Source organism: Euleptes europaea, chromosome 9 (assembly GCF_029931775.1).
Source record: "Euleptes europaea isolate rEulEur1 chromosome 9, rEulEur1.hap1, whole genome shotgun sequence".
Lineage (NCBI taxonomy): Eukaryota > Metazoa > Chordata > Lepidosauria > Squamata > Sphaerodactylidae > Euleptes > Euleptes europaea.
In genome coordinates, this window is record NC_079320.1 from 85,224,991 (window position 1) to 85,242,771 (window position 17,781).

At 45.0% G+C, this 17,781-nt stretch overlaps 1 protein-coding gene across 1 annotated transcript in view; it reads left to right on the forward strand.

Moving 5' to 3' along the window:
* The first annotated feature begins 14,362 nt into the window (after positions 1-14,362).
* The window catches only part of BOD1L1 (biorientation of chromosomes in cell division 1 like 1), a 54,874-nt gene continuing 51,455 nt past the window's right edge, over positions 14,363-17,781 (forward strand). The window contains exons 1-2 of the mRNA XM_056855116.1: positions 14,363-14,680; positions 14,778-14,954. Coding sequence (XP_056711094.1) covers positions 14,363-14,680; positions 14,778-14,954 — 495 coding nt within the window. The remainder of the gene's footprint in view (positions 14,681-14,777; positions 14,955-17,781) is intronic.

Consider the following 17,781-nt stretch of genomic DNA (forward strand, 5'->3'; position numbering starts at 1 on the left):
AGGGGTTTGCACGCTGGTGACCGTGTGCTGTCGCTGGGGCAGCGTTTGGGATCGAGTTTGTACAGCCAATACGGGTAGGGCTTCTCTTTGTGCGGGCGTAAATAAAGAGTCTGTTGGCCGATCGAGTTTCGCCGGGTGTTGAGGCAATCGGGAGAGAGCATCCGCGAGAACGTTTTGCTTTCCTGGGACATGCTTCAGGACAAAACGAAACTGAGCAAAGAATTCCGCCCAACGTTGTTGTTTTGCGGATAACTTATGGGTTCCTGTGAGGGCAGCCAGATTCTTGTGATCGGTCTAAACTTCGAAGGGGAATTTAGACCCTTCTAGGAATTGTCGCCATAGAGTAAGAGCATGGTGAACAGCTGAGGCTTCTTTCTCCCAAATAGGCCAGTTCAATTGGGAGTGCGCAAATTTTTTAGAGAAGTAAGCGCAGGGATGAAGGAGACCATCTGGTCCTTTTTGCAGCAGGGCCCCCCCCCATAGCTACGTTGGAGGCATCGACTTGTACAATGAACATTCGGTTAGGGTCTGGGTGCCGTAGCACAGGTTCCGATGTGAAAAGGCGTTTGAGAGCCACAAAGGCGGTTTGGCATTGATCAGTCCACAGTATTTTAGCGGAGGGTAATGTGGCAGAGTTTTCTTTACCTTTGGTTTTTAGAAGGTCGGTGATGGGTAGTGCTATTTGGGCGAAGTTAGGAATAAATCCGCGGTAGAAATTAGCAAAGCCCAGAAATTGTTGTACTTGCTTGCGGTTGGAGGGAGGTGCCCATTCGAGGACGGAGCGGACCTTGGCCGGGTCCATGCTAAGGGCATGGTGGGAGATTATGTATCCCAAGAAAGTTATTTTGCTCTGGTGAAATTCGCATTTAGCCAGCTTTGCGAAGAGTTGGTGGTTGCGTAGGCGGTGTAGAACTTCTCGGACCAATGTGACATGCTCGTCCATGGTTTTCGAATAAATAAGAATGTCGTCTAAATAAACCACCACTCCGCGGTATAGTAAATCATGAAGGATTTCATTGATGAGTTGCATGAAGACCCCCGGGGCCCCTTTCAACCCGAAGGGCATCACAAGGAATTCAAACATTCCAAAGCAGCTAGAGAAGGCAGTGAGGGGTTCGTCCCCCTCGCGGATACGGACGCGGTAGTAGGCTTCTACAAGGTCCAATTTAGAAAAAATACGTCCCTCTTGTAGTTGTCCCAAGATATCTGAAATTAGTGGTATAGGCTAGGCGTTGGCTTGAGTAACTGCATTGAGTTTTCAGAAGTCAATGCAGAGGCGTAGGTTGCCCTCCTTTTTTTGGACGAAAAACACGGGGGCTGAGTTGGGAGCATTCGATGGGCGAATGAACCCTCTGGCAAGGTTTTTGTCTAAAAAGTCCCGAAGCACAGTGCGCTCGGAAGTGCTCATTGGGTAGATTTTACTTTTGGTTAATGTGCAGTCCTTCACCACTTCAATTGCACAGTCAGTAGCCCGGTGAGGGGGTAAGGCATCACATTCTTTAATGTTAAAGACATCCGCAAAGTCCTGGTATATCTCAGGGAGGGCTGATGGTGATGGGACCTCGGAGAGTAATGCCGAAGCGGGTGGAGACAGCACCGCAACTGGCTGTCGGTGCTGGTCGCATTTAGGGTTGTCAAAGGAGATTGTGTTCGTGTCCCAATCGATACTGGGACAATGACCTTTAATCCAGTTAATTCCCAGGACCACTTCGAATCGAATAGGGGTTATGGTAAAGTCGATTTGCTCCCAGTGGGAGCCAATTCCCATCGCCACCCCTATAGTGCGATGATCAACTGGACCCCCTTTGAAATGGCTCCCATCCATTTGGGCAAATTGGATGGGGGCTGTTAAAGCCTCTGACTCGACTTTGAGTGCTGCAAATGTGGCTGCACTTATGAGAGTGCGACTGCAACCAGAGTCAATAAGTGCTTTAACAGGTAGTTGGGGGCCACCTTCGTGATGTTGTAGAATTGCGTCCACATAAACGGTGGTTTCTACTTCCTTTACTTTGGTGGGAGCTGGCGGTTTAGCAGGAGAATCTGCAGAGGTCTGTGGAGACGCTCCACTCACCACAGACCGGAGCCGTTTTTTGACAAATCAAGGGGAGATTCCAAGTTTAAAGCAGGAGAAGTCCATGGGTTCTCTTCGTCCGAAGAGGGAAAGTTGTCCCCCAATGGGGCACTTGTAATCCGGGACCCGGCTGGGTCAGTTGATGCAGGCAGAATGGATGAGTCTCCAGCGTGAAGTGCAGAGGGTGGGTCTTCCCGGCGCTGCGCTGCGGGTGGCCGCGGTGCCTCTGCGTTGCGGTCGTCCCCTAGCTCGAGTTGCCATGCTGGGACGAAAGGGTTTAGGGCGGTATGGGCAGACCGCTGCAAAGTGGCCCTGTTCCCCACAAATGAGGCAGGCACTCCTTTGAAATCGGGTTTCGCGATCCTGGGGTGGACGCGTCGGCTTCCGTGTAGCGGGGGTGGTGCCTTGGGCTGGGGCTTTTGGACGCTTTTCTCCTTGTGTTTTTGGCGGACAAGGGAAATAAAGCGCCGGCGGCTTTCTACTTCTTCGGCCAATAGAATCCAATCCTCGAGAGTGTCGGGATCGCCCCGCATGTATGACCAGTTCAGGACGTCAGGGTGTAAGGCTTCCCTGAAATGGTGAATTAGGGTGGCTTCGGGCCAGCCCACAATCTTGCTCGCCAGTCTTTGAAATTCATCGGCAAATTCTCGGACTGGAGTAGAGCCCTGTCTTAGTTGTAGCAGTTCCGCTTTGGCCCGTTCCCCCAGAAAGGGGTCCTCAAACCTCCTACGTAAAGCAGTCATGAAATTGTTGAGGGAACGGATAGAGCGGGATCGGGTGTCGAATTGGAGGACCATCCAGTCGGCTGCTTTACCTGTCAAAAGGGAAGCTACGTAGCGCAACCGGCTGTCCTCGGTAGGGAACAATTGTCCCTGTTCTCGCATATAGCTGTCCACCTGATGCAAGAAACAGGGTAGGGTTTCAAGAGATCCATCATACGTAGTTTTCAGTTTGAGTTGTTTCCAAGGACCGGGTATAGGCTGACCCGGTTGCACGGGTGCTCCGGGTGCAGGTAAGACGGGTGCCCCGGGTGCAGGTAAAACGGGACCTCCGGGAGGCGGAGGTGGTGCAGGAGGTTGGACTGGCCCCCCCTGACCCAGTATTGGGGCTGGCACCCCCGGACCTGGTATTGGGGCGGGCTGTGCCTGGGCTCTCAGGGCTTGCTGCAACTGCCTGTTGTCTTGAAGCATTCGTTCCATTAGCTCTTGGAGTTGATCGACACGGTCAGATAGCTCCCGATTCTGGGCTCGTAACAGGTGAACATCCTCACCTGGGCCACCGGTACGATGAGGTTTACTTGTCCGGAAACTCGTGGCCCATTGAGAACTGTCCCCATATAGGTCCTCGTCTTCAGACTCTCTTGGCGTCGGTCTGCAAGGCGGCTTGCGAGTTGGGTCGTGCGCGACGGGACAAATACCGGGGAAAAAGACAGACCTAACGGAGGACCGCTCCTTACAGTGTCCTTAGGGCGACCGCCGGTCCGCGCACGATCCGCAGCCAATTGTAACTCCTTATCCCTTGCGGCTTGGGCTTCGGCCGCCGCCTTAGCCGTTTCAGCAGCTTCTTTATCCGCGAGAACTTTCCGGTTTTCAAGTTTCAGAGCTTCAGCTGCGGTAACGTGCGGTAAAAGTTCCGTTTCCAGGAGTGTGAGTATGGGGTCGGGTTCCCCGCCTAGCAATGGTTGTATCCGAACCGCGATTGCGGGTGCGTCGGCCCCAAACATCGAGGCCAAACGTTGGGCCAAGGTGGCTACCGTAGTATCCTTTGTACAATCCGCAAAGAGGAGGGCCGTATGGACAGCGACCCGCTTGGCTTCAGCTTGACAGCTAGCTGCATCGGGTATCAGGGAAAGACCTGCGGCTCCTGCCATGGTACCTTTTCTCAGGGTAACAGGGGCCGTGGATGGGAGAGTCTCACGGGCAATAAGTTCGTCCAATAATCCGGTTAGTACTTGTAAGTCCTCAGTTGCCAGCCGGGCATCATCCAGCAACTGATCAAAATCCTGGAGGTCTAACCGAGTATTAGTATCATCCGACGTTAACATCCAGAGAACTTTCACTAGAGATTGCCACTGTGTCTGTACCAGTCCCCTCAAGCGGCAAGCCTCCAAATTAGTCCTAAAGAGTTCAGCGACTATGTCCTGTAGAAGGGTAGGATCCCCAAATGAGGACTCCAGGGTTCCAAGAAATAGTAGTCCCGGTTCACTCAGCGAGCGACCTCCTAGCTCCCATCCGAGTGGCAGGCGAACCCTCCGGGGCTCCAGCCTGACTAGGGGATCGTTGAAGAAGAGTTGTAGACATAGCTGTCATAATGTAAGCTCTTGACCCAAAGAACCAGAAATCACCACAGAGACAATTAGAATCCAAGCAGATGGCTTTTACTGGTCAAATAGGCAATACAGTGCATTGAGGATAAGATGACAGCTATGAGGTTCTTGCTCGTTAGTTGGCAATATAAAGCTTGAAAACGGCGGGAGATTACAAAGCACACAAAGCATAAACAGAGCACACTTTCCCAGGGGTAGCGTTCCCAGGCTTTGGTATGTGGAGCCGTCCTTGAAGTCTGGACGGTTCAGCAAAGGAACAGAGGCAACATAGAAACCGAGATAACAGCCTGACACCCTAGAGGAAATGGCAGTTTCAGAGGGTGCACTCTATGGTATTATACCCAGCTGAATTCCCTCCGCTCCCCAAACCCCACCCTCCTCAGGCTCCACCCCAAAATCTCCAGGAACTTCCCAAGCCAGAGTTGGCAACCCTCACACAAGCGTGCCATAGCTTATTGGCTATACTCCTTCTCCCTCCCACCCCACTTCCAAATCTTGATCTCCTGTGGTTGTTATTTGCCTTTAAGACGCTAGGAAGATCTAGTCATGGATCTCCCAGAGTTTTGTCCTCTATGAGTATTTGCCTACCATATCAAAATCCAGTAGTTTTTGTACATGTGGTCTTCCTGTTTTTGAAGTAGACAAAATTGTAGGTAGTCATGGTGGTCCATGAGAGGGGGACCCAAAACCACAGTATTATAATACAGTTCCTGGAGAAGACATCCATAGAAATTTCATGTCTAATACTGATTTCTACCTGTGTGATGCAGAAGACATAGCACAGAATGGGGTGGGGGGTGGGGACTTGAATAGACGTTGTGAACAAGTTGTATAAGTCAAGTTGTATATGATAGAAACATATAAAGTAAAGCTGGAAGGGACCTCAAGGGCCATCTAGTCCAACCCCCTGCACAACTCAGGAAATTCACAACTACCTCCCCCCTCCCCACCCTGCTCCATGCTCCAGGATCCCTGGCCAATTTGGCCTGGAGGAAAATTCCTTCCTGACCTCAAAATGGTGATTGGCGTTACCCTGGCCATGTGAGGAAGGGCCACAATGTCATTTTCCAAAATGGCCTCCAGTCATTCTTCTGCAGCACCTGGCTCCATCCATAAAATGTATGGAGTTATTGGTTTTATTGGTTTGGAATTATTGGTTTGGGGCTACCAGGAAGCCAAAGGTAGAATCCCCAAAGCTGTATCAGAATTTTTTGCAGTTACACAATAAAATATAAGAATAAATGTGTGTGTGTGTGTGTGGGAAGTCCATTTAAAATGGAAAAACCCCAAACATTATAACTGTTTTTTTTTAATCCCAGGGTCCCAGCGTGTAGATAGAATGCATTGTGAGCAACTAAACAAAAGTGTCTTCCTTGGCCTCTCACACCAGAAGCTGCCATTAGTGGAATGAGGGTTGCCAGTAGGGTTGCCAGGTCCCTCTTCACCACCGGCAAGAGGTTTTTGGGGCCGTCAAAATATTTTTCTACAGTTTATGGCCAAGTAAGTCAATTTTTACACAGCTATGTAAAGTACATATAATACCAAGAACTTTTTCTGATCATAACCCGATTTCTTTGAATGGAATAACAGACAAGCGTTTAGATGGAGATTGAATGATGGACTTTTGAAAGATGACAAAATTAAAATGGAATTATTTACTCTTATTAAAGACTTTTTTGAAATAAATATGAATGGAGAAACGACCTTAAACACAGTTTGGGATGCCTTTAAAGCAGTGATCAGAGGCTTTATTATTCAGAAGAATACGGCATGGAAAAAACAGCAGATGCAATTGACCAACAATATACTCTGGGATTTACAAAAATTTGAACAAGATCTTCTGATGGAAACACAAGAGACCCAGAGAAGTACTATACTATGGAAAATAAATGCCCTGAAACATCAGTTGAACTTGGTAGTTTCTGAGGAGATAAATAGAAATTTAAAATATGCAAAACAAAAAAATTTTGAGCATGCAAATAAACCAGGTAAATTTCTGGCGAGTCAACTGAGAGACTCTTTCCAAAAAAACATTATAGCCAAAATTCAAACTCCAAAAGGACCAGCTTTTACTACAATGGATATACAGAGAGAATTTGTAAAATTTTATACCAAGCTATATCATAAAGATGATATATCAAGTAAGAAGATGGAAAATTTTTTACATTCTGTAAGCCTTAAAAAATTATCAATAGCCCAACAAGAATCTTTAGATGCACCTATAACACTTGAAGAACTAGGGGAGGCTTTGCCAAACAAAAAAACAGACAAAACCCCTGGACCAGATGGAATAACTGCCTTGTTTTATCGGACATTTAAATCATATCTGCTGAATCCGTTCTTGAAGGTTTGTAATGCAATATTGGATACAGGCTTATCTCCTGAAACTTGGACACATGCTTTTATCTCATTGATCCATAAAGCCGGAAGAGACCCTGAAAAAGTATCTAATTATAGACCAATTTCATTATTAAATGTGGACTATAAGATATATGCCTCTGTATTGTCGGCTAGAATAAAAATAATAATTAAAGACTTGATTCATGAAGACCAAGCAGGCTTTATACCAGGAAGACAAATAAAAGACAGTCTTAGGATACTTTTAAATGCATTGGAGTATTTCGAACATAATGCCCAACATAAAGCTGCCTTTGTATTTCTTGATGCTGAAAAAGCTTTTGATATGGTTTCTTGGGACTTTAGGAGATAATGAACTTTGGTGAAAAGTTTAGAAGAGGCATAGATGCAATATACACAAAGCAACAAGCTAAAATATTGGTTAATGAATCAATGTCAGAAAATTGTACTATACAAAAAGGCACAAGACAAGGTTGTCCTCTTTCTCCTTTACTTTTTATTTTAGTTTTGGAAACTTTATGTTGTAAATTCAGAGAATCACAGGATATTAATGGTCTAAAAGTAAACAAACACAAATTTAAATTGAGAGCTTTTGCAGACGATCTCATGTTGATCCTAGATGACCCTATCCTTTCTGTAAAAAACCTGATGGAAATATTGGACTCTTACAGTGAGGTTTCAGGATTTAAGATTAACCAAGAGAAAACACAAACAATTTTTAAAAACTTACCAGCAGCAGAGCAACATATTTTTATAGATCAGACGGGATGGCAGAAGACAAGTAAAGTAAAATACTTGGGAACTTGGATTTCTTCCAAAAATAAGGATTTGGTTATTAATAATTACACTAAATTATGGGAAGAAATCAAGAAAGATATGTTGACATGGACAAGTAGATCTCTCTACTTGGCCGTATCTCGGTAACATAAATGAATATATTACAGAGATTACTATTTTTGTTTCAAAATCTTCCTATAATATCCCAAGTAAAGTACTTTAACATTTGGAAAAAGGATTTGCTGAACTTCATCTGGCAAGGGAAAAAGCCAAGAATTGCCTACAAATACTTGGTGGATTCCAAAGATAGGGGTGGGTTTGCACTTCCTAACTTTAAACTATACGCTGAAGTGGCTGTTTTAGTTTGGCTAAAGGACTGGATAGGACTGACAAATATGCGTTTACTGGACCTGGAGGGTTTTGACAATAGAAGTGGGTGGCACGGATACTTATGGTATGATAAAATTAAGTCTCATGCATCATTTCAGCAGCATATGGTAAATCATCATTGTACAGAATATGGATAAGATACAAACATTTATTGGAAACCAAGACTCCACTCTGGATTTCATCACAGGAAATGTTAACATTGCGACCTTTAAGACCTGCTCAATTTATTACTTATCAAGATCTTTTGCAATGGGATGGCATAAAGTGCTCACTAAAGGAATATGAAGAGGTTAAGGATTTATTAACCTGGTTTCAATATTACCAAATAAAATCAGTTTTTTTTTCAAGACTTGAAAACAGGTTTTTCTAAAAATAAATCAACTTTTCAAAAACTTTTGCTGGATACAAATGACCACCTGATTTGCAAGATGTATAAATTATTGTTGGAACTTTATTGTGAGCAGGAGCGAATCAAACCTACTATGGTCAGTTGGGCACAGATGTTGGGTCATGACATAATGTTACATAAATGGGAAAGTCTTTGGTCTCGAGATTTGAAATCCATACTATCTCAAACATTGAGAGAAAACATATATAAAATGATGTACTGTTGGTATTTAACACCGAAAAAACTAGCAAAGACGTATAAAACAATGTCCCAGAATTGTTGGAAATGTAACCAAGAAATTGGCTCATTTCACCATATGTGGTGGACTTCTGAAAAAGCTAAAAAATATTGGGACATGATATATAATGAAATCAGACTGATCCTACAGAATAATATCCCTAAAACACCAGAAATGATGCTTTTAAGTATGGTACCGGATACTATAATTACTCAAAGAACATTTTTGTTGTATGCCACCACAGCAGCAAGATTGATATATGCGGCAAAATGGAAAACGGCGGAAATACCAGATAAAAAAGACTGGATTCAAAAGATGCTGGAATTAATGGAGATGGCGAAACTTACGGCTTTAATTAACCAAAAAGACAGTATGCAATTTTTGGAGGAATGGGGGGGCTTGGAAAACATATTGTGAAAATGAATTTCAAATGGGGATGTTCAAAGGATATTCACTGATCTAATCCTTTTTGTTTTTTGTATTATTTTATTTAGATTAACATAATAATAATAATGATGATGATGATGATGATGATGATGGTGATTTATATGCTTTAAAGTATAAGGTGATTATGAATTGATAGCGTTCCACTATAGAAATGAGGATTAGTATAATTATGCAAAAGAGACTCAAATTTATAAACAGATGGAAGGGGTGAGGGGAGGTCAATTGTTCTTTACTGTATAGAGTAAAAACGTACACAACAAAGATGAACAAAAGACCAAACATTTCAAATGAGATTTAGGCAAAGATGTGTCTGACGGAATGGAAGCACACACCATGCAACAGAGAAGTCGTGTGGATGTAAAGGGACCATTCCAAAATCTTGCCAGCCATTTGGGAGATTCTAAAGGAAAACATTACCCTCTGCTGGTGAAATGGATAATGGCACACCAAAACCCTTGAAGGTCTGCACAAGAACCTAAAGAACAAAAGCTTCATTTGTGTGTTTGTCCGGCCCAGCTCATCTCACCCAAAGGCCGCTGTTCAGCAGTTTCGGGTGGGTGTTTCATCTCTTTTGCAGGATGTGGCTGACCTGAGCAAACAGCCAGTAGCTGACCTGAAGCAGCCCCATGCCTCCCTGTGACCTATATTTTTAACTCTCTGCTTTCCCCACTCACCATTTGTGTGGCTTGCCTCTCCCCTTCGCTGGCCATTGGGCCATCTCAGATGCCTCTGGAATGGTGGGATGCCAGCCTCAAGGTGGTGGATGGAGATCTCCTGGGATTACATCTGGTCTCCAAGCGACAGATCAGTTCCCCTGGAGAACATGGCTGTTTTGAAAGGTGGACTCTATAGCACTTCAGTGGGAGGGAGGGACCCCACTGAAGCCCCTCTCCTCTCCAAACTCTCCCTTGCCCTGGCAGCAACAAGCAGGATGGATGGGGGCAGGAATGGCATCCTTAAATCCTGTCCCCACCCCACTCACTGCCCCTTCCCATCCATCGCATTTGGCCAGAAGTATGCATGTGATGGAGAATGTGCTCAGCCTCACTTCCCCCTTTCCCTGGTGAACTGCACTGTAAAGCTATAGCAGTCATCCAGCAAAAGAAAAAAGCCCTTTAAAGGGCCAAACATGGGAGGGGTGTGTGATCGAAACTACCCTGCCGTTTGTCCTTCTAAGTGGATCAAAGGTCCTTCAAACATTTTTAAAGGGGGAAGACTCAGGAGGGGCCACAAGTCATGCTCAGAATAAGCGCAATGCACTGTGCATGCCAAGTTTAAATCAGGGGCTTCCTGACTTCCAAGCAGACTGAGAAACTGGTGAAAATCAAAGGCTGAAGACAAGCAAATGTTTTGAAGAGAGCTGAAAGCAGTCTGAGAGAAGCATCACTTTCCATGGTGTGGACACACATTGTGTTTCAACCTGTTACCACTGGTCAAGCAGGTTTTTAAAATTATGTAATATAAAAACATGCAAAACTATGACCTAACATAGTTGGCCCCTCCCCCTCAAAAATCCTATCATCTGCCTCTGGCCTAAATTGGTAAGGAAAGAATTTTTGTTTGCATGTTTCTTCTTCTCAGACAGAATAGAGGGCATCTGAATCACAGCCATCCATGGGTGGCTCATAAATCCAGTCCTGTTTCTAGCAGCTAAATTTCTGTTTTTCTTGCTGCATCCAGTCTAGATCTGAGGGCCCCAATATAGAGGCCCCAATATAGAGGCTACATGAGTAAATCTTGGATTGGGGGTGGTAGCGGCAGCTATCCATTCTCTGAATTTGAACCTAGCAAGAAGCGAGGGAGGGGGGTATTCAACTTCCACCAGCTTATTGGTCCAACTGTGCACCTTTCAGCTTTTCTGAATTCTTTCCAAAACCTGCTTTACTATACCCTTGTTGGAAAGATCATGGCAAAGCCAGGCTAGCTGACATGTGGATGGGAAATGGTGCTACCGGCTTCAGCACAATTTCCCTGCTCCAGTCTTCTGTGGCGGCCATCCCCCCACCCCCATGGCACCAGAGAGGGGGCTTTCTGGTGTGTGCTTTTAGATTAGTAATTGCTAGTTCACTGTAGCATTGTAACATTAGATCTACTAAATCTTTTGAATTCCTAGATTTTTTTTTTTTAAGCTTCTTGCTCCTTACGGGGCAAAGATTTTACTGGGAACGTTTCGTTTGAAAGAAGAAAAGTGATGAAATTGATGCCCCCAAAGCCCTTTTTTAAAAAAAAATCTTTATTAAATATGTACACAGAACAAAAAATCAACTACACAACAAAACAAACAAAAAAAACCATATAGTAACCTCACATTTAATGTAAAATATGATACCATCAAGTTATGGTAAAGAAAAAAAGGGGGGTAAAGAGGGGGGAAGGGGGTGCTTCCCTCTAAGATGGCTGAGACTTTACATATTCATTTCTAAAAATATATATTTATCCTCTGATAGAATTAATACCTTATTCAGAATTTTCATGTAAGGCCCTCCAGCGTGGTGTAGTGGTTAAGAACGGTGGTTTGGAGTGGTGGAGTCTGATCTGATTTGATTCCCCACTCCTCCACATGAGCAGCGGAGGCAAGTCATTCTCTCTCAGCCTCACCTACCTCACAGGGTGTCTGTTGTGGGGAGGGGAAGGGAAGGTGATTGCAAGCAGGTTTGATTCTCCCTTAAGTGGCAGAGAAAGTCAGCATATAAAAACCAACTCTTCTTCTTCCAACTATTAAAGAAAATTATTTAACGGGCTATGCTCTTGAAATTGTTAAATAAATTATAAGACTATTCCAAATCAACTGAAAGTCATATTTCTTTTTCCTCCCCGAATTAATCTAATTTTATTTGTTAAACTTTAAAGTGCCGTTATATTTCTTAATTTATCATGCCACCTATCCAAGGAAATCCTTTTAGCATTTCCAACATTGGACAATAAGCATTCTAAATGCAATTAATAAAAAGTTAATAAATTAAAAAGTTGAAAGTTTTAAAAATTAAGATTTAATCAGGATATTAGAGAAATTAAATATGGAGAAAAAGAACATCTGCTAATTATGTATGCAGATGATATACTGTTATGCCTCACAAATTTGATAAAACCTTTAATGGAAGAACTTTTAAAAATTTAATCAAATCTCCAGCCTTAAGAGTAATTTTTTATTAAATTCAATATACCAGCGTGGATGCCATCTGTAATGGTGTAAGTGCCACTTATCACAGAATGAATGGGAACTTATGCCAGCACGGGGTAACACTGGCTCCTAAGAAGCTTTGCCCCCCCCCCTTTCAGGATTGCAGCCTTCTTAGCTTACCAAAAGGTCATTTAATTCATGCATTTTAAATTCTATCTTCTCATTTTCAGGAGTGAAGCACCAGAAGGTGGGGAGAGGGTTGAAGAAAAATAATTGGAAGAGAGTGAATGATCTCTCATTTTATGTATATTTATGTATATTATATCTACCCGGGCATATCTCATCTCACTGGTTTTGAGTATTTATGTATATGTACTTTGGTATCGTATATCTCCCTGATTTTATGAATACGTATATATTTACTCTGCTATATTATATTTCTCTGGCTTTATTAATATTTATGTATATTATCTTCAATAAAGTTTTACTGTTGTTTGGGATGAGTATTATTAAAAACAAAGCTCTGAAATATACCTTTTGTTGGTGTTCTTGGACTATCATTTTAGTATTTATGTAGCACTTTAATCTTTCACCTTCTTCGTGAATCTTTACAATCCTTATAAGAACCCCATGAACTAAGCCAATATTGTTATTCCAATAGAAGCAGCGTGGTGTAATGGTTAAGAGCGGTGGTTTGGAGCAGTGGACTCTAACCTGGCGAACCGGGTTGGTTTTCCCACTCCTCCACATAAAGCCAGCTGGGTGACCTTGGGCTAGTCACAGCTCTTAGAGCTCTCTCAGCGTCACCTTCTTCACAGGGTGTCTGTTGTGGGGAGGGGAAGGTGATTGTAAGCCGGTTTGATTCTTCCTTAAGTGGTAGAGCAAGTTGGAATACAAAAACCAACTCTTCTTACAGGTGGAAAGCTGGAAACCAGAGTGTAGTGACAGATGTACAATTTAAAGACATTTCCTTGTATTTACAGTGTTGGGACTTGCCGTAAGATCCCATGACCTTAGTTGCAGAACAAGGCTTCGGGAATGCTGTAGATATTTAGTTGCACTTCACATTAAAGTTGTTTTAAGTCTTTGCTCATTCTGTTTTGTGTTATCAGTGGAGCCAGAAATAGTAAATGGTGTCAGAAGCAGAGAACAGTGTGCCCAGATTTAATTGAAAGCTTTTTCCTTGCTAGAATCCGAAGACTAGGGAGCTGTGAGACACACCCAAAGAAAGCAAGTGTAGTGTGAGAACTGCTGAAGTACTGCTGAAAAGCAGGAACCTTAGTAACTATAGATGTGTTACTACCACCAGCAAGCCTGGAGTTATATGGGGATGTTGCAGCTCATTGGGGGGGAAACAGAGAAAAGTTTGGACTTTACTTGGCACAGCTTTAGGAAAAGTGAAAAAAAGGGATAAAATCAAATCCTCCATTTTCCCATGTTGCTATAAAGGCGGCTTTAGACATTTGTAATAATTTGGGTTTGCAGAAGGTGATAATATATGAAACTAAAAGTAATAACAGGCAAATCTGAAGAATATTGCATGCTTCAGACGTACAGCACTTATTTAAGAAGTTTTATACCTGCATGCAAAAAACAGATCAAAGTACAGATCAGTATGTTACAGAATGAAGTAGGCTCAATAAAATTGTGGCGTTGGGGACTTGGAAGTGTCTCTGGTAAGAAACAGTTACCCACAGTATTGAAGAGAAAGTCCTCAGAGAACGGCAGAAGGGAGATTTATTTCTAGACCAGGGCTCCCCAACACTGATGAGCCCTGGGCATTTTTTAAATTCTCTGAAAGGGAATACAACGTACAATGGCTGCCATGGGGCACAGCCAGCACAGGAAGGAAGCCTGGGGACACCTAAGGGTACAAGGGAAGATGCTTCAGGGTTAGTTCTTTAAAAAAAAGAAAGCTGGGAATTCAAAGAACCTACTCGACCCCTTTAAACCCATCGCTGAACCTTCTAGCAGGGAGTCCCACAAGCCAAGTACTTGTCGGGTTGCCAACCTCCAGGTGCTAGCTGGAGATCTCCTGCTATTACAACTGATCTCCAGCTGGTAGAGGTCAGTTCCCCTGGAGAAAATGGCCACTTTGGCCATTGGACTCTATGGCATTGAAGCCCCTCCCCAAACCACGCCCTCCTCAGGCTCCGCCCCGAAAGCCCCCCGCCTGTGGCGAAGAGGGGCCTGGCAACCCTACGTACTTGTGGCGTAAGGCAGTGCTCGCTTTGCCCCCCCCCCCGATGGCTCAAGCCCCCCCGCCCAGCCCCGGCCCGAGGAGCGCGCGCTTCCTGGCGAGGCGGCCTCTTCCCAACCCCAACGGGGCGCGTCGCGTCCGCATCCCCACCACAGAGCCAGCGCGGACGCGCCGCCTGCTCTTGCGCACGCGCACTCTTCGGAGGCGCTCGGCGGACGGATGCCTTCGCTCCGGTCCCCGCCCCTCAAGACCGGAAGTTTTTCCCTCTTCTCCTTCGCCTCGTTGTCAGTCACTTCCGCCTCGCGTTTCCTTCCGCTTCCGGGGCGGAGGGGAGGAGTGGGGGGCTCGCCGTTACCGCGGCTCGGTAACCAGCCGCCGCCGCCGCCATGTCGAGCAGCGGGAGCGCCGTCGCCGCCGCCGCCCCCCCCGCCGCCGCCTCCCCGCCCGCCCAGCCGCCCCCGCCGCCGCCCCCTCCTCCCCCGCCGCCGCCGCCCCAGCCCCAGCCGCCCCCACCGCCTCCCGGCACGTCCACGGCCGCCGCCGAGCCGGAGCTGGTGTCGCTCATCCTCAGCCGCCTCAAGAGCCAGGGCCTCTTCGACCAGTTCCGCCGCGACTGCCTGGCCGACGTGGACACCAAGGTGCAGGGGGGGAGGGGAAGGGGGGGAAGGGGCTGCCCCGCCCGCCAGCCCGCCCGCCGCTCCGAACCCGGACTCGGTCTGGCCGCGGGAGTTTCCCCCCCGACCCCGCTTCCCCTGCAGAGCGGCCGCTCGCTCTAAAGTCGGGGGATGCAGGACTGGGGAGGAGTTTCCCGTCCCCACGTCCGAAGACCCGAGATGGGTTTGCGGGGAAAGCGGCCTCGAAAATATTGCGACGGCAGCTTGACAGCCGGCGCCGTCAAAGCATTCGGGTCAGGACCGGGGAGGCCCGGGTTCAGGGAAGACTGCTGGGTGACCTTGGGCCGGCCGCCCACTCTCAGCCTGGCTGCCTGGCCCCCTGGCCAGGTTGTGAGGATGAGATGAAGGAGGGTAGAGCGGTTATGCCAGCTGCAGAGGAAAAGCATACTTGTAAATATGTCAGCCGATGAAACTTTGAAAGATGTGAGCCAGAATTAAAAATGAGTTCCGAATGGTGATCTAGTTTTAAAAGAGGCTCACAAGCCACCCGGACCCCTTTGCTCCTGGCTCCTTGTCTTGTGATGCCCTATGTATCCTTCCATGTTTATCCCATCCTGCCCAAAAAGCTTCCCCGGGGAGGAAGCCAAGCTGAATGCCCCCCCCCCCCCCGTGGAATTGCAAGCCAGCACCGCAAAGCCAGAAACCTCGCTTTCTCTCCCCTTCCATATCTGTCCATCAGTTTTCTTTTATTTTGTTTAAAGTAGCAAGGGGGAAGGGGAAAACAGAAGAGAATAATATAAAATTACATACATTTCTTCTTTGGCACCCAGATTATGTTACAGTAAACTCACTAATACATTAGAAACTAGCTACAAAAAATAATAACCAACATTTTCCACATTTCACATATTTCCACATTTGTCTTTTTTCTTTCTCTTCTTAACTCCTAATCTTCATTTCTTCTTTTTTTACTACACAAACTTAATTATAGTCCGAATTTAATTATAAAAGACATAGTAATACAGTAAAACTTGCCTATCTATATTAAATTATTTACAATGTATTTTACTATCCTTATTATTATGTATTGCTATTAACCCTAATATCATTTTGAAATAAACATAATAAAATCAATAATATTGATAAAACAGCTTCCACTTTTCTTGGAGTAGATCAGAAGATTTAATATTTATTAGCTATCAAAGCCTTCCACTCTGATATTTTTGGTATTGTTGGAAGTTTCCAATTTCAGTTTTGTTGCCCTAGTTCTCCTGGAGGTTGTAAATCTGGGCTGTATCTCTTCCATTTAGAAGTGGGCCGGCTCACCTGGTTGGATACACTTCTGGTTTTCATAAAAACCTGAACTACTTTGTGTAAAGTAAATAAGTTTGTGAGAAGAGTTGTTGTCTCATCCTTTCCCTGGCATTGCCCGGAGGATCCCCCCTTTTTTGTTTGAACATCCTGCTTGAAAAAGAGTTGTGTAGAACTCAAAGGCTTGTACTGTGTCTTGCTTTGTAAGATTTGTTTTGTTTGCCGTCAAGTCACAGCTGACTTATGGTGACCCATTGGGGCTTTCAAGGCAAGAGATGTTCGGAGGTGGTTTGCCATGGCCTGCCTCCGCATCACAGCCTTGGTGCTCCTTGCTGGTCTCCCATCTAAATGCTTGCCAGGGTTGGCCCTGCTTAGCTTCTGAGATCTGATGAGATCAGGCTAGCCTGGGGCTATCCAGGTTGGGGTTGTTTTGCTTTGGTTAGACTTAATAAAAGGCACTGCGTGGCTTTTTTGGGGGGTTATGCTGCTTTTCTGTGCGTCCCTTCGTGTCTGGAGAAGTGTTTAGTCATGTGAGCCTCTACCTCCAGAGTCAAGTGTTACAGCCTAGACACAAATTGACCACCTGTATGAGAACTAAGCTGTTGTGCAGTCTCCTTGGGTACACCCTTCATATAGAAAAGGGGCTAATAAGGTAAAATAACGCTTGAGGTTACTTTCTTCTTGTATCTGGAATGGTTGTTCTCTTCCACCGAGCGTATAGCTTTCAGAGGGACACACATGGAGTACTGAGGGAGGGGACACCTGCCTACCCAGCCAGATCAGCCAAATCAACTCTGGTGGTCAGTGGGTTGATTGATTTCGCAGCCAGATCTCCCACATATCCACACAGATTAAATAGCCCCATTCATTCTGGTTTATTGACACCAAACTCACATGGGCTGTGCAGTTTGAAGGGATGAAAGTTGCAGCTTGATTTGGACTTGCACTAAAGAGTTTTTTAAAGAGCTATCTTGATCATTCAAACCAGAGTCCAGCCAAACTACAACTTTCTAGTGCTGGCAGGACATCAAAGTAAAGGCCTTCCCGTATTTTTCCTCAGTGGCTAATAGAGGTGTTCTGCTTTTGAATGCATAAGCTCCGTTTCAATGTCGTGATTAAAAGACCTGTGCTTCATCAGTCTTATTTTTGCAACAAGTACAAGCTCATAGGCATGTTTGTTAATCCAGTATAATGACCTGATTTTCTATACTCCTGATTATTGGAAGTTTTTCTAGAATAAAAGTTTCATCTAAGTTAAATGTTCATGTCCTTTTCCAACTTAATCCTGAGCCTAGGCCATAGCAAACAGTGTTTCTGTAAGCTGTTTCTATGTGAATGCAATATCAGAGATGTAAAACTTTCTGAAGTTCTGAACCAATGGGAAAAATACCTCCCCTTCTGGAAGAAAAATGGAAATTGGGGGGACAGTGATGAAATAAGCAGAGGCTTGATAAGTAAATATTGTATATCCTACTGCTTTAACAGACAGTTCATAGTTGAACAGTTTTATACAGTAAGTAGTAATGCTTTAGCTTTCTGC